Here is a 24,086-nt window from a genome sequence, read left to right as displayed (position 1 = left end):
GGGGAACCCGAACAGTGTAAAGATACCCTGGAGGGCCTTGATGACAGTGGTTGTGTTCATGTCGGGGCAGGGGATGGCGAACGGGAACCGGGAGTACTCGTCAATCACGTTCAGGAAATACGTGTTGCGGTGAGTGGAGGGGTGGGGGCCTTTGAAGGCCATACTGAGGTGCTCAAAGGGACGGGAAGCCTTTATCAGGTGCGCTCTCTCTGGCCGGTAGAAGTGCGGTTTGCACTCCACATAGATTTGGCAGTCCCTGGTGACTGTCCTGACCTCCTCGATGGAGTAGGTGGAAAAAGCGAGTGACCCCCGGGTGGCAGAGGTCCTCTTGGAGGGCTCGGAGGCGGTCCACTTGTGCGGTGGCACAAGTGCCGCGGGACAGGGCATCGGAAGGCTCGTTTAGCTTCCCAGGACGGTACAAGATCTCGTAGTTGTCGGTGGAGAGTTCTATCCTCCACCACAAGATCTTGTCATTCTTTATCATTCTTGTCATTTCCTCCCACAGTCTAAAGATGTGCAGGTTAGGTGGATTGGCCATGATAAATTGCCCTTAGTGTCCAAAATTGCCCTTAGTGTTGGGTGGGGTTACTGGGTTATGGGGATAGGGTGGAGGTGTTGACTTTGGGTAGGGTGCTCTTTCCAAGAGCCGGTGCAGACTCGATGGGCCGAATGGCCTTCTGCACTGTAAATTCTATGATTATCTTGCCCCACTGTGCATTATTGAACATGAACGCCACCGACCATTGGTCAGTGCACTCAGAGCCTGCGCGGACCAGCTGGCAGAGGTATTCGTGGACATCTTTAACCTGTCCCTACTCCACTCCGTGGTCCCCACCTGCTTCAAGAAGACCACCATCATACCGGTACCAAAGAAGAACCAGACAACGTGCCTCAATGACTACCGACCAGTGGCCCTGACTTCAGTCGTAATGAAGTGCTTCGAGAGGTTGATCATGAAGCGCATCAACTCCATACTCCCAGAATGCCTTGATCCACTTCAATTCGCATACCGCTGCAACCGGTCCACATCAGACACCATTTCCCTGGCCCTACACTCATCCCTAGAGCATCTCGAAAACAAGGACTCCCACATTAGACTCCTATTTATTGACTACAGCTCCGCGTTCAACACCATAATCCCAGCCAAGCTCATATCAAAGCTCCAAAACCTAGGACTTGGCTCCCCACTCTGCAACTGGATCCTCGATTTTCTGACCAACAGACCACAATCAGTAAGAATGAACAACAACACCTCCTCCACAATAGTCCTCAACACCGGCGCCCCGCAAGGCTGCGTACTCAGCCCCCTACTCTACTCCCTGTGCACACACGACTGCGTGGCAAAACTTGGTTCCAACTCCATCTACAAGTTTGCTGACGATACGACCATAGTGGGCCGGATCTCGAATAACGATGAGTCCGAATACAGGAGGGAGATAGAGAACCTAGTGGAGTGGTGTAGCGACAACAATCTCTCCCTCAATGCCAGCAAAACTAAAGAGCTGGTAATTGACTTCAGGAAGCAAAGTATTGTACACACCCCTGTCAGCATCAACGGGGCCGAGGTGGAGATGGTTAGCAGATTCAAATTCCTAGGGGTGCACATCTCCAAAAATCTGTCCTGGTCCACCCACGTCGACGCTACCACCAAGAAAGCACAACAACGCCTATACTTCCTCAGGAAACTAAGGAAATTCGGCATGTCCACATTAACCCTTACCAACTTTTACAGATGCACCATAGAAAGCATCCTATCAGGCTGCATCACAGCCTGGTATGGCAACTGCTCGGCCCAGGACCGCAAGAAATTTCAGAGAGTCGTGAACACCGTCCAGTCCATCACACGAACCTGCCTCCCATCCATTGACTCCATCTACACCTCCCGCTGCCTGGGGAAAGCGGGCAGCATAATCAAAGATCCCTCCCACCCGGCTTACTCACTCTTCCAACTTCTTCCATCGGTCAGGAGATACAGAAGTTTGAGAACACGCACGAACAGACTCAAAAACAGCTTCTTCCCCAGTCACCAGACTCCTAAATGACCCTCTTATGGACTGACCTCATTAACACTACACCCTGTATGCTTCATCCGATGCCAGTGCTTATGTAGTTACATTGTACATGTTGTGTTGCCCTATTATGTATTTTCTTTTATTCCACTTTTCTTCTCATGTACTTAATGATCTGTTGAGCTGCTCGCAGAAAAATACTTTTCACTGTACCTCGGTACACGTGACAATAAACAAATCCAAATCCAGTGAGGAGAGTGAATCTCCTGCCGGCCAGGTAATGCCTCCAGTGTCGCACAGCTTCTACTATGGCTTGTGCCTCCTTTTCGACCGAGGAATGGAGAATTTCTGAAGCATGGAGGGTACGGGAGAAGAAGGCCACGGGTCTGCCTGCTTGGTTGAGGGTGGCGGCCAGAGCTACGTCGGACGCATCGCTATCAAACTGGAAGGGGAGGGTCTCGTCGATGGCGCGCTTCATGGCCTTTGCAATGTCTGCTTTGATGCGGCAGAAGGCCTGGCGGGCCTCCGTCGACAGGGGGAAGGTTGTGGCCTGGATTAGGGGTCGATTGTCTGCGTAGTTGGGGACCCACTGTGCGTAATAGCTGAAAAGCCCGAGGCAGCGCTTCAGGGCTTTGGGGCAGTGAGGGAGGGGGAATTCCATAAGGGGGCGCATGCGTTCAGGGTCGGGGCCTATCACTCCATTTCGCACTACGTAGCCGAGAATGGCTAGGCGGTCGGTGCTGAAGACCCATTTATTCATCCAGCTGCGTAAACCTGTTGATGGTCTGACTGTAGTCAATGACCATCCTATTAGTCAATGACCATCCTATGTTTCTCCCCGGTCTTTACTACCACTACTTGAGCTCTCCAGGGACTGTTGCTAGCTTCAATGACCCCTTCCCTCAGTAGCCTTTGGACCTCTGACCTGATGAAGGTCCGGTCCTGGACACTGTACCGTCTGCTCCTGGTGGCGACGGGTTTGCAATCCGGGGTGAGGTTAGCAAACAGGGAAGGCGGGTCGACCTTAACGGTTGCGAGGCCGCAGAGAGTAAGGGGGGCTATAGGGCCGCCAAATTTAAAAGTGAGGCTTTGCAAGTTACATTGGTAGTCCAACCCCAGGAGTGTAGCCGCGCAGAGGTGCGGCAGGACATAAAGGTGGAAATAGTTGAATTTCCTGCCTTGGACAGTGAGGTCGATTTTGGTCGAGCGTCACCGAGGCCAGATGGAGCAGTTGTGGGTTGTGATCGGGCAGCATGTAGTCGGCTGTGCTGGGGGCCTGGGGCCCCATCCAAGATGGCGTCTCCCATGGATCGCACATGGTTGTCGGGGATGTACAAAATGGCGGCGGGGATGGACAAAATGGCGGCGCCCATCTGTCCAGCGTGGCGTCCGAGGGGCAAGATGGCCGCGGCCGTGGGTCGGCGTGGCCCTCGGATAGGAGGGTGGCGGTGAGTGTTGGCCGCCTGGGGCCCTAAGGGATGGTTGCCGCGGCGGTCCGGAATCGTTGGAGACCGCGGCCACGGCTCGTGCTTGGCAGACCCCCACAAAATGGCCCTTCTTGACGCACCCTTTGCAGGTGGAGGTGCGGGCTGGGCAGCGCTGGCGGGGGTGCTTCGCCTGCCCGCAGAAGAAGCAACGGAGCTAGCGGGCCGTCTTACAGTGCAGGCCTGCGGGGACACGGGGAAGGTCAGTGGGGCTGCCGCTGCGGGATGCCACGCAGCCCAGGGGGCCGCTGCGCGGTCGGGCGCATAGGACTGCGCGTTTCTGAAGGCAACATCCATGGACCCTGCCAGGGCCCGTGCTTCTCTCAGTCCCCGGTGTCCTTTTCTAAAAGTCTTTGGCGGATCTCTGAAGAGCTCATACCTGCTACGAAGGCATCCCGGATTAGAAGTTCTGTGTGCTCGCTGCCCGATACTTGCGGGCAGCCACAGTTTCTGCCCAGCACCAGTAGCGCACGGTAGAAGTCCTCCAGCGATTCCCCGGGGCTTTGCCGTCTAGTTGCAAGCAGGTGACGTGCGTAGACCTGGTTTACAGGGCGTATATAATGTCCCTTCAACAGTTCGATCGCGTCATCATAGTCATCCACCTCCTCGATGAGGGAGAAGATTCCAGGGCTTCCTCTCGAGTGCAGGAGATGCAGTTTCTGTTATCCTGAGGGGGTGCCTCCGGCCGTCTCGAGGTAGCCTTTAAAACACCCCAGCCAGTGCTTAAAAATCGCAGCCGAGTTCTCCGCATGGGGGCTGAGTTGTAGACACTCCGGCTTGATTCGGAGATCCATTCTTTCAGCTCAAGAGTAGTCTATTAAATTGATGCATGATCAATTAAACTCGAAGACGAGGTTGTATCATAACTGAAGGCTTTCATAGACTAGATCTGTTCCCCAGCAGCTTCGGTACAGAATGAGGGCTGCTGGGACGGCACCTGTTCTTATACCCCACCTGTCAGGGCGGAGCCACATGCCAAACAGCCAATGGTAAGCTGTGAGGCTTACCCAATGGTCTACAGCCTCTCGGGTACTGCAATACCTGATACTACCACAGAAACCATTGTCGATTGTCATAAAAACCCATCTGATTCGCTAATGTCCTTTAGGAAATGGAAATCTGCCACCCTTATCTGGTCTGGCCTACATGTGACTCCAGGACCACAGCAATGGTTGATTCTTAAATGCCCTCTAAAATGGCATAGTGAGCCACTCCGTTCAAGTACCATTAGGGATGTTTCAAATTCCAGTTTCAAATTCCAAGGGGTGCGCATCTCCAAAAATCTGTCCTGGTCCACCCATGTCGACGCTACCACCAAGAAAGCACAACAGTGCCTATACTTCCTCAGGAAACTAAGAAAATTGGGCATGTCCACATTAACCCTTACCAACTTTTCCAGATGTACCATAGAAAGCATCCTATCTGGCTGCATCACAGCCTGGTATGGCAACTGCTCGGCCCAGGACCGCAAGAAACTTCAGAGAGTCGTGAACACGACCCAGTCCATCACCCGAACCTGCCTCCCATCCATTGACTCCATCTATACCCCCCGCTGCCTGGGGAAAGCGGGCAGAATAATCAAAGTCCCCTCCCACCCGGCTTACTCACTCTTCCAACTTCTTCCATCGGGCAGGAGATACAGAAGTCTGAGAACACGCACGAACAGACTCAAAAACAGCTTCTTCCCCACTGTTATCAGACTCCTAAATGACCCTCTTATGGACTGACCTCATTAACACTACACCCTGTATACTTCATCCAGTGCCAGTGCTTATATAGTTACATTGTATATGTTGTGTTGCCCTATTATGTATTTTTTTTTATTCCCTTTTCTTCCCATGTACTTAATGATCTGTTGAGCAGCTCGCAGAAAAATACTTTTCACTGTACCTTGGTACCCGTGACAATAAACAAATCCAATCCAATCCAATCCAATCCAATGGGCAACAAATGCTGGGCCAGCCAGCAATGCCCACACCCATGAACAAATTAAAAATAAATCCATTTTGTAGATGCCAGGGTTGGATTACACAATCTAATGGTCAGACTGATGACTTTCCATATGTATCCTACATTATAAATGTATACATAGGAGTTCATAATGGATGAACTTGACAATAAATGTGAACAAAATATTAAGGGAAAGTCAAGTGTCATAAACATCATGTGTGACTGGAAGGAAATGTTTTAATGTGTTACACACAGATCGGGGTAAAATGTTTCTGAACTATTTCATGGTGTGATCTCTTATAATAATTAAGATTGTAGAACGGAAACATTTTTGTTTGACAATCCGTATCATCACCAGTTTATACTCTTAAATCAGAATAATGGGCAGGATTCTTCGGTCCCCAGCCACGTGTTGCTTGGCGGCGCACTGTTTGTTGCCGGCGGGATTCTCTCTTCCTGCTGATTGCCAATGGGATTTCCCATTGAAACCACCCCATGCCCCTGGAAAACCTGCGGGTGGGGTTGCGCTGCCATCAGGAAAAGTGAATTGCAACGGCCAGAGAATTCCGGCTAATGTGTATGACTGATCTGTTATCATATTCAGATTTGCCAATATGACAATGAGTGAAATCCAGTTCAGTACACTGCTCTAATTGAAGATCTATCATTCACAATCTTATAATAATAATCTTCATTATTGTCATAAGTAGGCTTATATTTAACACTGCAATGAAGTTACTGTTAAAATACCATAGTCACCCACTCTGGCGCCTATTTGAGTACACAGGGAGAATTCAGAATGCCCAATTCACCTGACAAGCCCATCTATCGGGACTTGTGGGAGCAAACCGGAGCACCCGGAGGAAACCCACGCAGACACGGGGAGAATGTGCAGACTCCGCACAGACAGTGACCCAAGGCGGGAATTGAACCGGGGACCCTGGCGCTGGAAAGCAACAGTGCTAACCACTGAGCTACCATGCCGCCCACTGCAATATTTACAATTCAAATGATACGTTTCACCTCATTACTGGTAATATTCCTCATGAAATATTCAAACTGGACCATGTATCACATTAATGAATTGATCAGTTATCTCATGGAATCCTGGAGAGTTTTTCCTGTAAATGTAATTATTTACTGAGCAAGTTTTTTTTTTATTCATTCATGGGACGTGAGCATCACAGGCTGTGCCTACATTGATTGCCCATCCCTAATTGCCCTTGAGGGGGAAGTTAAGAGTTAACCACATTGCTATGGATCTGGAGTCACATGTAGGCCAGACCAGGTACGGTTGGCAGATTTCCTTCCCTAAAGGACATTAGTGAGCCAGATGGGTTTTTACGACAATGAACAATGGTTTCATGGTCATCATTAAACTTTTAATTACAGATTTTTAAAATTGAATTCAAATTTCACTATCTGCAGTGAGTATAATGATTTCATGCAAGTGAAAATGTGAAGATATACAGGATTCCCGTACCAGCCTCCCCGAATAGGCGCCGGAATGTGGCGACTAGGGGCTTTTCACAGTAATTTCATTTGAAGCCTAATCGTGACAATAAGCGATTTTCATTTCATTTTCATTTTTCGATTAGGCAGTAGAAATTATATACAATTGGAATGTCTACGGAAGGGAATTGTTAATTCGCTAAGCAGAAGCTACAATGCAAATAGGTAAATTAAATCCTCAGTCTCAATGAGATGCAAATGATAATATGAGAGCTGTTATTTTACACAGAAAAGACGTTCCATTAATGTTAAGCCAGTGTAAGCTTATTTCCAGTTCTGATAACTTGATGGATTACATATGCACAAACTATAATTTTTCTTTCCGATAATATTACTTCAAAGACATTTTTACAAATTAATTCTGAATAAAATAAACTGAATGCAGTCTACTGCTCAGGAGAAACTGCAAGAGATTGTTTATTTCCCACTTCATAATAATCTTTATGGAATAATAAAAATTATAAAAACATTTTAAGTTTAGAATAAGAATGAGCCACGAGAGTAAAAGCAAATTAAGGTTCATGTGATGTAATGCCTATTGGTACATCAGCAATTATTGATGCTGTCCTTGCTAAACATGGTACATCAGCAATAGTTGAACTGTTATTAACGCTGTCCTTGCTAAACGAATACAATGACAACTTGCATCTATATAAGCGTTGTTGATGTAATGAAAGGTCTCAAATCGCTCCATTTGGGGCAGCACGGTAGCATAGCAGTTAGCACAGTTGCTTCACAGCTCCAGGGTCCCAGGTTCGATTCCCGGCTTGGGTCACTGTCTGTGCGGAGTCTGCATGTTCTCCCCGTGTGTGGGTGGGTTTCCTCCCACAGTCCAAAGATGTGCAGGGTAGGTGGATTGGCCATTCTAAATTGCCCTTAGCATCCAAAAAGGCTTAAGTAGGGTGGGCTGAATGGCCTCCTTCTGCACTGTAAATTCTATGAAATCAAGCTATGACACCAAGCCACTTAAGGTGGTATTATGACCAATGACCAAAAATCTGATCATGAACTAAGTTTTAAGTAGTGTATTTAAGGGTCGCATCTTAAAATAGAAATGGAAGTAGAGAGGCAGAACACTCGAAAGCCAATTCCAGAGCTTAGGACCCATACAGCTCATGGTGAAGCCATCAATAATGAATAATTAACCGAGGTGCTCAAGAGGAGTGCGTACATCTTGTACAGGTTAGGTGGATTGGCTATGCTAAATTTCCCATTGATGTGCATGGGGAATTACACGGGATAGGGCTGGGTTGGTGGGAAAGTGGGCCTGGGTCAGGTGCTCTTTCAGAGGGTCGGTGCAGACCCATAGGCCGAATGGCCTCTTTCAGCACTGTGGAGATTCTTTGGAGAGTACTGAGGCTGGAGGAGATGACAGAGATAAAGAGTGAGGAGGCTTTAGGGGATTTGTAAACAGCCATGAGAATTTTAAAAGGTTGCTTGACCACAGACTTAAGTTGCTACTAAGTTGTTAAGATATTTGTGACATTGAAATGTTAACGTTAAATTTGGTGCTTTTTGGGAAACAAATTGCAACAAACGAAAAACATTCAAAAAATATATCTGCTGTTTCTGGGTATTGTATAAAACTTGCTAACTTTTGAGAATGAGTGATGGTCAGTTGTGACAGTGCACTCTAGTCTTTCAGCATTGTGTTATAATATCTGAGACAAAGCATTATTTTGTGATAAAAGTTATTATTCAATATATTTGATCAGGGTTTTACACAGAGAAATATACTAATAGTTTCACGATCCAATTGCTATTCTGAAATAGGTATTTCTTTAGAAATCCTATCTACATGCAGTTAGTGTGTGTCATCACTTTGCTGATGTAGTGGTGCTGGTGCAATGGCCTCAGAAGGCAAATGAGAGTAGGGAGTGCATGCATCTTGGCAACATCAGCTTTCCTATGTCTAATTTTATACCTGGGAGAACCAAGCTGGAGCTCCACATGCTTCCAGAAGAAATCAGCCTCCAATTAAGAGCCACCAGAACATATTATCACATAAATAACCTTTAACATCCAACCTTCAAAATAAAATTATTTTTAAATTTGTTAACTTTTAAGGTTCATTTTACCTATACTTTTAAATATGGCAACAAAATACTATGTTTCCTGACCAATATCTAAATACAGGGATTCTCTGAAAAAGGGGCTATGTCCCCACGCCGGCGGGAAAACCAGCACCAGCGACTCTGGCGTCAACGGCCCCCCAAGGGAAGGAATTCTCACCTTTCTAGGGGGCTAGATTGCCGCCGGAGTCATCCCCGCTGCTGCAGCCGGTGCCGACGCAAGTTTGCGCATGTGCGGAACGGCCGGCGTGATCTCACGCATGCACGGAACGGCCAGCGTATTTTCGGGCATGCGCAGAACGGCCGGCGTATTTCCGCGCATGCGCGGGGGCTCTCTTCTCCGTGCCAGCCCCCGGGCAATATGGCGGAGCCCTACAGGGGCCTGGCACGGAGGATAGAAGGCCCCCACGGAAACAGCTTGCCCGCAGGATCGGTAGGCCCCGATCACGGGCCAGGCCACCGTGGGGGCCCCCCCAAAGTAGGATGACCCCCAGGACCACCCCCGCACACTTAGCTGCCAGGTTCTGCCATGCGTGAGGTGAGTAATTCACACCGGTGGGATAGCCAAAACTGGAAGGCCACTTGGCCCATCAGGGCGCGGAGAATCGCCGGGGGGCCCAGCGTGGCGGGAATCCCACCGGCCCCCGAAAAACGGCGCCGGGGATTAGGGCAGCCGGCGGCGGGGCGGGGTGGGAGAACCCCGGCCACAGTCTCTGGACATCCTTTTTCTGGATAAAATGTAATAAAAAAACAACGTGCATTCATATAAACACTGTTGATGTAATGAGGGCAACAAAATGGAGTGAGATTTGAGTCCCAATTAGTTTTCAGCAAAGTAACATCCCTCTTACCCTTCCAAGTGGCTGTCATTGAGAAGCAATTGCTGATGTTAATCTCAATTACATATGTACAGAGAATGGCTTGACAATAGATGTACAATATATACAGAAGCTTAAATATTACCTGGTAAAATAAAAAAAAGCAGGTGCCATTTTTTGTTCCGGTGTTGAAGTGTCAAGTGTGGCTTAGTGGGTAGGACTCTCATCTCTAAGTTACAGAGTTTTAGGTTTAGGTCACACTCCAGGGGCGAAATTCTCCTTCCCGCCCCGCCACATTTCTGCCCCGACCGGCCGGCGGGAGTCTCCGTAACACCGGCCGGTCAATGGGGTTTCCCATTGTGGGGCAGCCCCACGCCGTCGGGAAACCCCCGGGCGCCGTTAAAACGGAGACTCCCGCCGGCGGAGAATGACGCCCCAGAGATCTGACCACTCCAGTGTAACGCTGAATGAAACCTGCACTGTCTATTGGATCAGCTTTAAAGTAAAAGTAAAATTGCCATAGTCCCAGATGACCATAGGCTGCTTTCCCTTTTGAGGGGGAGAGCTGACTGGTGGTGATTTAACCTGAGGACCACCACACCTCAGGCGAGGTGCAAGGTTGAGAAGGCCGGGCCTTCAAGAATAACATCAGTTGGTCCAGGAATTGAGCCCGCGTTGTTGGCTTTACTCTACATCACAAATTGGCTGTCCAGCCAACTGAGCTAAATCGGCCACCTGTATTATTCAGTCAGGTATTAAACCTGATTTTATTTGCTATCCCAGGTAGATTTGACCATTTGAAGAAGAGCAGTTCTCCCCGGTAACCTGACCAATATATGTCCCTGAATCAACACCCGCACACAATTCTCCCACCCCCCCAAAACCGGCGCGGCGAGAATCATGGCTGGCCGCTAGGAGAATCGCCGCTCACCGTTTGTAACAGGCGAGCGACGATTCTCCGGCCCGGAGACACCAAGCGGCCTGCCCAACACAACGGCTTTCCACCGGTGCTGTCCATACCTGGGAGTTGCCGGCGGGAACAGCGCGGGAATGCTGGGGGGGGGGGGGGGGGGGGGGGCTGTGGGGGGGGGGGGTGGAGGAGAGTTCTTGCACCGGGGGGGGGGGGGGGGGCTCAAATGGGGTCTGGCCCACGATCGGTTCCCACCGATCGGCGGGCCGTCCTCTCTGAAGGAGGACCTCCTTTCCTCCGCCGCCTCGCAAGATCCAGCTGACATCTTCTTGTGGGGCGGCCTCAGGGAGGACGGCACCGCGCATGCACGGGTTGGCGCCGGCCAACCCGTGCATGCGCGGGTGACGTCATTTACGCGGCGGCGCCACTTTTACGCGGCGCCAAGGCCCGACGCGCGTAAATGACACGACGCTGCTCCTAGCCCCCCGGGGGCAGGAGAATAGGGGGCTGGGAGCGGGCTCTGACGCCGGAGTGAAACACTCCGGTTTTCACTCCGCCGTCGGCACTTAGACTCCCGATGGGAGAATTGCGTCCCACAAGTTTAAAAATGGTAAGAAATCTTCATATTTTTATATACCAAACAGAATTATGCACTTGCACGCCTTTGCGTGTATTACAAAGTAATCACATTTCAGATTTGAAATTACTGTCAACAACCACTTGAGCTTTGCTTATCATCACAACTCCAAAATGTATTACTACCATATAATGTCAATAGCTATCAATATTTCAATTTATAAAAAATATCTAAGTGAACGGCTAACTTTGTTGAACTAATTAATCCTATAATCTATTCCAGAAATTTATAATTGTAAATAGTAAAGACCGTCTTGGCAATAAATAGTCAATAGCCACGTCATTGAATAGAATTGGCTTGACATTTCAGACCCACTTCAGTTTCCTTGTTTAGTCGTGGCTAGAACATAGAACATACAGTGCAGAATTTCAGACCCACTTCAGTTTCCTTGTTTTGTCATGACTAGAACATAGAACATACAGTGCAGAAGGAGGCCATTCAGCCCATTGAGTCTGCAACGATCCACTTAAGCCCTCGCTTCCACCCTGTCCCCGTAACCCAATAACCCCTCCTAACCTTTTTGGTCACTAAGGGCAATTTATCATGGCCAATCCACCTAACCTGCAAGTATTTGGACTACGGGAGGAAACCGGAGCACCCAGAGGAAACCCACGCAGATACAGGGAGAATGTGCAGACTCCGCACAGACATGACCCAGTGGGGAAATCGAACTTGGGACCCTGGCGCTGTGAAGCAACAGTGCTATCCACTTGTGCTACCATGCTGCCCAAACTTCACACGATCCAATTGTCAAAGCTACTGAACCTTTATTACATTAAATTAATTAATGTACACACTCTGAACATATTAAACAGATTATTGGTAGTTTTCCCTTAGGTGTCAGCCTTTTACAAAATAATTATTACATCTTATTATGCTGAAGAATCATAAATCAATCACCTGCTATAAAGTGATTGAGATCCAATTTGAGAAATTGTGTCCATTAGCTAATAAAAAGGGTATTTACAATTTACGCTGATTAATATTAGACAAATACGTCATTTTGTCTAATATAATTTCTTATTTTAATACCCGTCTTGGACATTAAATTAACAGGTTCTTTGTTTAATTACCAATATCTGAGCTACTTTTAAGATATCAGAAATGATTGAACAACGTCACGATGTAACTCTTACGAATTTTCCCATTCTTCATTAACTCATATTATACTTGCATGTTTCATACACTTTACATTGGAAGAAAATCAGCATTGGTTTCCCTCACGAGAAAAAAAAAGTTACGGCAAGTTGTTTCATAATTTATGAACTCCAACAAATTTGCATTGTCAGCAAGAACAAATTTTAAAAGTGTATGATAGAGAGAATAAAAAGACCCAACTACAAAAACACCCGTAATAAAGATTGTCCAAAGTTTCACTTGTGCTCAAAATGAATGTGCTCAGTATGAATTCCCCATTTATGCAATTAGTCTGATTAACTTCAAATAAAACCAGAAAATGCTGCAAATACTCAGTAGATCAGTGAGACAATGGTCGATTTCTCTCTCCACAGATGCACACCAGACCTGCTGAGTATTTCCAACAATTTGCAGTACCTTCCATCCATTGACCACCAATTCAGTCATGGACAATGATTGAAAGAACCTCAGGTGAAAATCCATTTCTTAAAAGCACTGTGATTCTTATTGCAGTGCAAAACAAGGCAACCTTCGTACCACAATTTGCATTTCATGTAGCAACTTTATTTTCTAGACTTTGACTTTATTTTCTAGACATTCCCCTGTTTACAGGTTAAAAAGTGCCCTTTGTTTTCCTTATGCATTAAGGATTGCATTAATTATTTGATTTCCCAGCAGGGTCAGTCACTGATACAGCAGTGCCATCAATAGTAAATACTTTGGGGATTATATAAGGAAACTGAGTTAATCCATTTCAAGAATTCTACCAGTGCAATCATGTGACGATTTGCAAAGTACTTATTCATCTCAGATAGTTGAATCTATTTGATTGAGATGCAATTTCTTATAAAACCAATTTACATTTTTTTTTCCATTAATCATTTTGCAAGCTTAGAATATTGCTTTGGAGCCTTGACAATTCTGTTCTTTAAACTATGGATAACAAGAAAATATGGTGATCCATGTGGATACTATATGCAGCAGATAATTGACTGAAATTAATCTCAAGTAGTCATAGAAATATAATCTGCAATCAATATTTGCCCTGAAGGAGGACAGTGAAATTCTCAAGGTATCTTGGGAAATATTTATCACTCACCCAATGTAATTTAAAACAACAGATTGCTTGTTCATTTAGCTCATTGCTATTTGTGGGGCTTCCTCTGCACAGATCAAGGAACCGTTCTGTGCACTGACTGACTACATACATCAGTAACTACACTTCAAAAGTACTTCAAACACTTTGTGGCGTCGCGTGGTCATGACAAGTGCTATTTAAATGCGCAATTTTTCTTTCTTTCCCTAATGTTTTTATCATAACCCTTTGAAGTCTGTTGGGAGAAAAAGAGTCCATAAAAATAAAGTTTTCAACGCCCTGTGCTTTAGAACAGCAGGAAGTGTTCATAGTACGTATGATAGATATTCCATGACAGCATTGTGAGACAAAGAACTTCTTACGACCAGGATTGGAAGAGCTATGTTGTAAGCTTAGAGACAGTGCATACTTCAAGTGCCAATTTTATCTGACATGGTTTATTTTTTTAGTTAATGACAGCCAGGAAATCATAGTGACTCATGGGCCAGGCAGCCTGGCTGACTTACTGATTTGCAATTAAAACTTTTTTATTGTAATATTATCCTTGAACTGATGCCTCTTTAAGATGATTGGCACTAAGAATATGAAGCTTTAACTATACTCACGTTGATTAAAATCATATGAGGATTGTTACATGCAAGAAAAAGGTGGAGGGGGTGTGGGGAGGAAATAAGGAAAAAAGTCTTAAGCTGAATACAAAATCTCCAAGGTGAAGATGCCCCCCACCCCACCCTAGGTCAGAGAAGCTTGGGTATGTTGGAGGAAAGGTTTAGAAGATGATTAAGATGTATGCGCAGTTAAATGCAAAAATATGGAATGTACTGTCCAAGAATCGTTCCTCCAAAATCTTCCCATCTGACTCACCATTCAAATAGGTGAAAGGCATGAAGTTACTTTACTTTCCACATCTCCCAAGTTCATGCCTCTACCACTTAGAGGAACAAGGGCATAAGGTGCATTGCAACAGCGCTACCTGCAAATTCCCCTCCATTCACACACCATCCTGAGTTGGAACTGTATCACCGTTTCTTCACTGCTGTCTGGAAATCCCTTCCTAACAGCTATTTGGGTGTACCTAAAGCAGAATGACTTCAGCGGTTCAAGGTTGTGGTTCATCATCACCTACACTAAGGATTAGAGACAGGAAAATAAATGTTGGCCTGGCCAGTGACACATACATTACATCAACAAATAATAAAAAATAAATAAAACTTAGCTCATAGCTATGGATGAAACTCAACAGAAAAAAATAAGCCTTTTAAATTAACTTTTAGAAGTGTGGAGTCTCATTCCTTCAGCTTCTAATTATTGTTTGAGATTTGTTTTTTTTTAATGTTCTTCTTTCTGTTTCTTCTATCTCTCGCAATCCAATCTTTCATTTTTTATTTCTGTGTCTGGTATGATTTTTATTTCATTACTCTAATTGACACATTCAGGTTCAGAAGCTGTGCTGCTCATTAAAAGTTCTGCAATGTGATTGTTTTAAGGAAATATACACAGTTATTTTCCCTGCTTGCACAGATCCTAGATGCATAGGGTATTGCACTTTTTAAGATGACTGACTGACAGGAACTAGTGATGCAAACATTTCAGAAATTGTACCGGCAAGTGAAATTTAATGAATAGTGACAAAGCAAAGTTCAGCTCTTTTAGGTATTAGGTAAACCCCTGTTGATACTGGATTACTTTGACGGACTTAATCTCCTTTACAGTCCTAGGTTTGTTAATAAACTCAGTTAATTACATCTTGTATATTTTTAGCATTTAAAATTGAAACGCTGCGATTTGCGGTTTCATGATTGTTTAAAGAAATGCCTGTTTCTGATTTAGTTATCTGACTTCTGTGATGATTTGGCAAGAAGAGGTTAAGTTATTCACTCTATAGTGAACTAATCCCATGAACTATGGTTGCATAAATGCTCATATGATTTGGACAAGTTAATGTAAGTCAACTCAAGCAAAGTTAATTTGGATACTTAATAATCCCCTAGACAAGGATGATATTTCCCAAACAGTTCTTTATAAGGAATTGAAGTGTCAAGAATTTCTCTGGTTCATTCTCTAATGATCGTCAGTTTACTGATGACGATATTCACATCCTTGCATCATGGTCATCACAAAACATTGGGCTCGATTTTGTGATAAAAATAATGGTGAGGCTAACTCCGTTCACTGTTATTTATGTGTAAATTGGATAGCAACCTCCTGTGGCCACACATGGGTAGTTAAATGGATAAATCAGGAAATTGCTGTCTTATGTTCCCTTAAACTCCACAGCAAAGGCATCTCATTGAAAGATTTGCCATTGAAACACATGGAGCAGCATAAAACTGCCTCACATACCTAATATATACACATTAACACCACCAGGAAAGGTTAAGGCTTATGTTTTTCCAATGTAAGTACTTTTAATGTCATGGTAAGTGCTAAGAACTGCGAAACAACCCCTATATAAGACACTATTTAGGTTGCATCTGGAGTACTGTATCTAGTTCTGGGTGCCATACGGTTGAATGCCCTTTCAAAAAGCCAGTGCAGACTCGATGGGTTGAATGGCTTTCTTCTGCACTGTGAAGGTTGTGATTCGGCACTTAAAACTAACTAACAAACATGGGGTCTTATTCCCTCAGATTTTCATTATTTTTGCAGATAGGAAAAAATAAAATTTAAATAATGTTTTGAACTTTCCCTCTTATCTCGCGAGGTTTATTTTTCGTTCCTTCTCTGTTTTCCATGCCCAATTTGAAGTTGAATTCAATACTGAAGCTCTGAAGAAGTCATGCAGACTTGAAACGTTAATTCTGTTTCTCTCTCCACAGATGCTGCCAGATCAGCTACGGATTTTTGACCATTTTCCGTTTTTATTGCAGATTTCCAGCATCTGCAGTATTTTGCTTTTATTCTAGCTTTCACCTCCTGGTTCCCCCACTTTACTGTTTAATAACTGATTTTATTGGTTAAGGAGATACACAGTTGCTTGCCCTGGTCATACGGAAGGAAAGTGCACCTTTTTGATAATTGGCTGACTGAAAGTTCCATGTAAAAGTTCATAAAAGGTTTATGGGCAAGGCAAGTGTAACATTTGGGGCTGGATTCTTTGACTTTGCGGCTATGTCCAGAGGAAGCATCTGGCCTTTCGACCAAAATGTTGGTACCGCCCCCACTGATGGCCGAGCCGGTGGGGGGCCAGCAGTCACGTCACGTAAAGCCCCCGGCTTTACCTGAACATACGGACACAGAATGCCGGGCATGCGCACATCAGCGACCTGCTGCGGTCACGCCGTTCAACATGGTGCCGGCTGCCCGCGGACCCGGCCTGCCAGATAGTGCCCCCCTGTAACCCACCTCGCCACCCCTAGACCACCCCTACCAGTCCCCCCACCCCCCGCCGAAGCCACACCTGCCAGCAGAAAGGCTCCCCCTCACCGTCCTTGCCAGCACTGGACACAGTCCGCAGCTGCCACGTCAGGTTCACAAAAGTTGAGAAGACACGGGGGCGATTCTCCGAGCCCCGCGCCACAACACCGGCGCGCGATTCTCTGAGGTGCGGAGAATCGGCGCCATTTGCGCTGGCGCATTTGACGCGGCGCTGTTCACCCCTGGTCACTGCCGGTAAGAACTCTGCGCGAAGGGTCAGGGGGCGGCCTGTGGGGTGGGGAAAAGCGCTCCTTCACCGGGGGGGGGGGCCTCCGATGGGGTCTGGCCCGTGATCGGGGCCCACCAATCGGTGGGCCTTCCTCTCCCCCCCCCGGCCTACTTTGTTGCGCGGCCGGCCCCTGAACCCCCGTGCCATGTTGCGTCAGGGCCGGCGCGCTGAAGAAGTCCCCCGTGCATGCGCAGGTTGGCATAGCCCAACTGCGCATGCGCGGGTTGGCACGGGGCCCATTTGGCACCCGGAAGGGAGGCTGGAGCGGCATGAACCCTTGTGGGGGACAGAATCAGTCGTCCCCATGCCCGTTTTGCGCCGTCGTGAAACACGACGGCGTTCACGACAGCGCGAACACGTCGTCTCCGTTTTGGAGAATCGCCCCCCCACATGGCTCACGCCATCGGGAAGTCTGCCCATTGGGGGTGGGCTTCAGGTGAAGTCCTGAGGCTGTCCCGTTTTTGAAGGGGCGGAGCATCCAAAGAACGGCACCGCCCCCGATTTCGGCGTAAAAACTGATTCTCCGGCCGAACACGATTTTTTTCATCGGCAATCAGAGAATCCTGCCCAAGGTATCACTGAATGCGAAATGTGACTTATATTAATTTAATTTCGGAGCTTTTACTTATTATAGCAGATTTAGAATTGCCAAAAAGTGATGGATGATATTGATTAATAATTTTGTGCAAATTATAGAAAATCTGTGAATTTTGTGTACAATGAACTTGGACCTCAAGATTATCGCGAATATAAGGGTTTTGTTTGAACTCGCTTTTGTGCAAACCTAGCAGGAGATGGTCGCATTGCCCTATTGTCACTGAGCTAGCAATTCAGAAATCCAGGATAATGTTCTGAGGGCATAGGTTCATATCCCACCATGGCAGCTGGGGCATGTAAATTTGATTAATAAAATCTCAGTAATCGTGACTGTGATTGTTGTAAAAACTCATCTGCTTCATTATTGTCCTTCAAGGAAGGAAATCTGTCATTCTTATCTGCATGTGACTCCAGACCCACAGCAACTGTGGGTTTCCTAACAGCCCTCTGAAATGGCCGAGCGAGCTATTTAGTTCAAGGACAATTAAGGATGGACAACAAATCCTTTGCCAGTGATGCTCACATCCCATTAACGAATGAAGAAGGAACATGTGCCATTGCAGTAAACCGTTCCCTTTGTTAAGCTCGTTAACAGGAAGTACAAAAATATTCTTTCAAATCGACTGTACAGCTGCAGAATGTAGCAGGAGTTGTAATCAATGACCTTACAAGCAAACAATGTTAAACTCATTTTTCACTATGCATTAAACCATTTTTGAAGTGATAGGATTTCTCAGATCAGCATCTCATTTTCATCCAAATTATGAACAAGTAAATGTGGCACCACCTTCTCACACAGTAAGAATTTAATTCAGGGCAAGACTTTTGGTCTATCTTAAACATGTACAGGAAAAAAAAGAGTAAAACAGCAATTTAATTATATGTTTATGGTCTTTATGAAGTGAATTTGAACTTATTGGATGAAGAACACAACTAGGACGGCTCCTGTTAAAACACCCCAGTCCTAAACGTCGGAAGTAACAAAGAAATCCATGTGAAATGTTCTTTAAATAGCACCTTCAAAGGTAAAAATAAATTAATTCTGTGAGAAGAGCTTGAATTCAGATTTTTAAAAGATCCGAAATAAAAACTGGTAAATCAGTAACAGGTCTTTGGTGCAGTGCGTAGTGTCTCCACCTCTGAGCCAGGAGCTCCCAGTTTCAGTCCCACCCCAGGATTTGATGGGCAACGAAGGTGCATTCATAACAGCCAAACCTCAAACAAGCTGAATATCAATCTGCAAATCCTTCCAACATACACCAATAACAGACTGTAAAAGTGAGAGATTCCTGGTCAGCCATACGATGGAAAGACAAATGGATCCTCTACCGTCACTATCCACAGCTCTAGGATACAATATGCATATAAAAGTGCATGTCACCCCGGTAACTCTGAACTGTAACATCACCACCAATGATGAAGCTGTTGAAATGTGATTAAGAATACAACTCTTTCACTCATGTCTTTATAGAGAAAGAAAACTCCCTGCTACCTGGTTGGTGACTCCAGCCCTTCAATAACATGGTTGACTCCTAACTACCCTCTCCAAGGTTGAGGGTGGGGTTAGTAAGCCACACAATTACCATCACCTTCTTCAGGGCAATCGGAGTTGAGCAATATTTTGTCAGTGACACCCAAATATATATTTTTTAAATATGAGGTTAAAATATCTAGTAGCACTCCCACCTTCCCATTTAGCATTTTAAGTGACACATCCTTTAGGTCTCAATTTTTGTAGCCTGGGGCGACATAGTGGTTAGCACTGTTGCCTCACAGCACCAGGGACTTGGGTTAAATTCCGCCTTGGGTGACTGTCTATGTGGAGTTTGTATGTTCTCCCAGTGTCTGCCTGGGTTTCTTCTGGATGTTCCGGTTTCCACCCACAGTCCAAAGATGTGCAGGTGAGGTGGGGTAATGGGATTACGGGGATAAGGCGGGGGAGTGGACCTTGGTAGGGTGCTCTTTCAGAGGGTCATGCAGACGCTAAGGGCCAAATGCTTTTCTTCTACATTGTAGGAATTCTATGGTTCTAAAGGCACAATGCTATCCCTAAGAATTTGAAGAGGGAAATTGTTTATTTCTCATGGTATGTGTCTTCCAAAAGGTATCACTGAGGAAAGTGTGTGTGTGCGTAGAGGGGGAGGGTAAATGTTGAAGTGCTGAGCTCTGATAGAGGGGATAGAGGTAAAATCCTGCACAAGTCCCTTTGCCAAATTCAGTCCATATCACGGCGTTCATATTTCGTGCAACCAAAGCATTCAGGTTAACTTCAGTCCAGAGCGATGGCCAGGCAATGCCTGGAGTTAGTCCCTGGGAGCAGTACGCGATATAATGCACCTGTTGAGAGAGTGTGCGTTGCCAGGCCGGATCAGTTTACAGTCCAACACTGGGCAGCACATTCCTCACATACACCACAGTCACCTCACTAAAAATAGGCAGGGCCACTCTGTGCTGAAGTTCGAACTGCTGAATCGTCCTTCGCTTGGGAAAGCCCATTGCCCGAGGAAACCCAGTTTGTGTAAGAGTTAGCTTGAATTAAGTCTTGACAGCACCGCTTTTGGAAACCTCCGTATTCCACAGATGCTATCGTCAACCGCTCGTTAGCACTTCCAACCTGATCTGCATTCAGGTTGTTTTTTAAATTCCCTGCCTTCTATTAAATCAGTTAAGTGACAAACTTCAAGCTGGTGTTAATGCGTGACCACGGTGCTCGGCTGGTTCAGGAATTTTGCTAAACTGATCCCTCAGAAACCAACCACCGGGGAATGTGGAACATTCCTCAAGAAATATCGCCTAACGTTCACATGATAGTAACAACTGCAGCTGAATTGGAAATTGTGTTGCAATGTAACATAATGGTGAGACTGGCCACAAATTACAACACGGTGTCTAACACGGTGGGGTTTACACTTCAGGGGAAGAATTTCCAGAAGAGAATAAAACCTAAAAAGCTGGAAACACTTTCTGCGATAACTGTACTATCGTCGCATACAGCCCGGGAAATCTAGGTTTTGCTAACAGCGTCAGATATGAACCCAATTCAGCCTCTGACCAGGTCAGGCTTCCAGCTCACAGTAAGAGTCGAGATATTCGCATGTTACTACTCACAGTTCGAAGGAATTGGATTTCATCTTCCCCTTCACCCCCTTCAGACATGGTGAATGAAGAGCCGGCTCCGCTCACACGCTGGACCCTCTGCTGTCAGTGGGCTCGCGGCTCTTCTCCCGCTCTCACAATAGACCGATCCATATCCATCCTTATAGGGGAGCCTGGGCAGGCCCAGAGCGCTCGCTGACTGTCAATCAGAGCTCCCCCTCACTGCCTCTGCCCTTCCATGGCAAATCGCGGGGCCAGCAAGGCGCTATCAGCCTTGAATTTTTCACATTAAAGGGGAATTGTCGGTAATCCAAATGCAATCTTCAATCCGTTTGCCTAATTACCCGGGGAGGGAATATAACGCCTGAAGTGCCATTGCTCTTTGCTGCTATTTATAACATGGAGCCATAGAGTCCTACAGCGCAGAAAAGGCCCTTCAGCCCAATGCGTCTGCGGCCATTAAGAATCCACAACTATTCTAATCCCCTTTTCCAGCATTTGGCCCATAACGTTGAATGCCCTGGGATCAGAAGTGCACATCTAAATTATTCTTCAATGCTATAAGGGTCCCTAACTCCACCACACTTTCAGGAAGTGAGTTCCAGACTCCCACCACCCTCTGGGTGAAAACTTTTTCCCTCACATCTCTAAACCTCCTACCCCTTACCTTAAATCTATGCCCTCTGATCATTGACCCCTCCACCAAAGAGAAAAGTATATTCCTGTCTACTCTATCTATGCCCCTCATAATTTCATACATCTTAATCATGTCCCGTCCCCCCCTAGTCATTTTACATATTTATTCATTCATGGGATCACTGGCTAAGCCAGCATTTATTGCTCATCCTGAATTGCCCTTGAGATGTTGGTGGGAGCCATCTTATTGAACCGCTGTATGGTATTGTGCATCAATGTAAATGCATGTTGGCTAGCTAGACACTGGAGGGAGCACCAGTGACATCACACACACTCAACCAATAGATCAAGTAGATAGGACACAACCAATAGACATTCACGATACACAAGGAGGTGACACGACCACAGGAAGGCATTACACCAACCCAGATATAAAGGACACCACACACATGATCTGCCTCTTTCCAGTGGAGACAGTCAGTGAGTAGAGACACAGGGTTGATTCAATATTACACCCACCACGTGGATTGCAGCAAATGGTTAGTCAGTCTGGGTAGCTATAGTAGGATTAGCAGTAGTGTCGAACCCGAGCAATAGAAGTGTAAGTAGTTTAATAAATGTGTTATTTCCACGTCTGAACCTTCCTTTGTCAAGTTCACCACAAGGAAGTCACTTATGTTACACCTACAACATAACAAATCAAGCTGCAGTCCATGTGGTGGAGGTACACCCACAGTGCTGTTAGGGAGGGAGTTCCAGGATCTTGACCCAGCGACAGTGAAGGAACAGGGATATATTTCCAAGTCAGGATGATGTGTGACTTGAAGTGGAACTTGCAGATGGTGTTCCCATGGATCTGCTACCCTTGTCTTTCTAGATGGTAGTGGTCGTGGGTTTGGAAGGTGCTGTTGAAGGAGTCTTGGTGAGTTCCTGCAGTCCATATTGTATATAATACATAGTCGGCAGTGTGCGCTGGCCCTGAAGTTAGGTGGGGTGAGAATGGTACAGGTACCACTCAAGTGGGCTGCTCTGTCCTGGATGGAATCGAGCTGTCACAGAAACGTGGTTAAAGGAAGGGCAGGATTGGAAGCTGAACGTTGGAGGATATAGATGCTTCAGGAGAGATAGTGGGGGATATTAAAGGGGTGGGGGAGTAGCATTACTGGTTAAGGAAAATATCATAGCCGTACTGCGGGAGCGCACCTCGGAGGGTGCATACAATGAGGCCAGCTGGGTAGAGCTCAGGAACAGGAAGGGAGCAATCACAATGTTGGGGGTTTATTCCAGGCCCCCCAACTGCCAGTGAGAAATAGAGGAGCAGAGAGGTAGAGAGATTTTGGATAGGTGCAAAAGTAACAGGGTTGTTGTGGTAGGGGATTTTAACTTCCCCTATATTGACTGGGAGTCACTGCTAGCAGTTTGGATGGGTCAGAGTTTGTAAGGTGTATCCAGGAAGGCTTCTTGATGCAATATGTAGATAGTCCAACTAGGGATGGGGCAGTACTGGATGTGGTATTGTGGAATGAGCCTGGACAGGTGGTTGAGGTTTCAATAGGGGAACGTTTTGGGAGGAGTGACCACAATTCCATAAGTTTTAGGGAACTTTTGGATAGGGATGAGGGTAACCTTCAGGTTAAGGTGCTCAAATTATGATAACATTAGACAGGAATTGAAGAATTTGGATTGGGTGCAGCTGTTGGAGGGTAAATCAACATCGGACATGTGCGAGTTTCAAGCGACAGTTGATTAGGGTTCAGGAAAATCACGTTACTGAGAGAACGAAGGATAAGTATGGGAAGTTTAGGGAACCATGGATAACAAGGGATATTATGAACCTCGTCAAAAAGAAAAAGGAGACTTTTGTACAGTCTAGAAGGGTGGGGACAATCAAAACCCTTGAGGAATATAAAGAAAGTAGGAAGGTACTTAAGCAGGAAATTAGGAGGGGTCATGAAAAGACCTTGGCAAGTAGGATTAAGGTGAATCCTAAAGCTTTTTATTCATATGTATAAAGCAAGAGGGTGGCCAGGGAAAGGATTGGACCATTTAAGGACAGTGGGGGAATCTATGTGTTGAGCCAGAGGAAATGGGCAAGGTACAAAATGAGTACTTTGCATCAGTGTTCACCAAAGGAAAGGACTTTGTGGAAAATGATTCTTGGGTAGGGTGTGTGGATAGTCTGGGTCATGTTGACATCAAAAGAGGAGGTATTGGGTGTTTTAAAAGACATTAAGGTAGATACGTTTCCTAGGCCTGATGGGATTTACCCCAGAATATTGAGGGAAATTGGCTACAGGTGAGGTCCCAGAGGTCTGGAGAACAGCTAATGTGGTACCACTGTTTTAGAAAGGTAGCAGGGATAATCCAGGAAACTATAGGACGGTGAGCCTCATATCGGTAGTAGGTAAATTATTGGAGAGAATTCTCAGGGACAGGATTTATACCCATTTGGAAACAAATAGACGCTTTAGCGATAGACAGCATGG

General features: G+C 46.0%; 1 protein-coding gene across 1 annotated transcript in view; it reads right to left on the bottom strand.

Moving 5' to 3' along the window:
• Positions 1 to 21,091, bottom strand: part of ryr3 (ryanodine receptor 3) — a 593,334-nt gene extending 572,243 nt beyond the window's left edge. The window contains 1 exon segment of the mRNA XM_072484927.1: positions 20,977 to 21,091. Within this exon segment, the coding sequence (XP_072341028.1) occupies positions 20,977 to 21,024 (48 nt within the window). The 5' untranslated portion in view covers positions 21,025 to 21,091.
• Between the last annotated feature and the right edge of the window lie 2,995 nt (positions 21,092 to 24,086).

Source organism: Scyliorhinus torazame, chromosome 2, assembly GCF_047496885.1.
Source record: "Scyliorhinus torazame isolate Kashiwa2021f chromosome 2, sScyTor2.1, whole genome shotgun sequence".
Lineage (NCBI taxonomy): Eukaryota > Metazoa > Chordata > Chondrichthyes > Carcharhiniformes > Scyliorhinidae > Scyliorhinus > Scyliorhinus torazame.
Note: the sequence above shows the minus strand (reverse complement) of the source record. Positions and strands in the feature narration are given on the sequence as shown.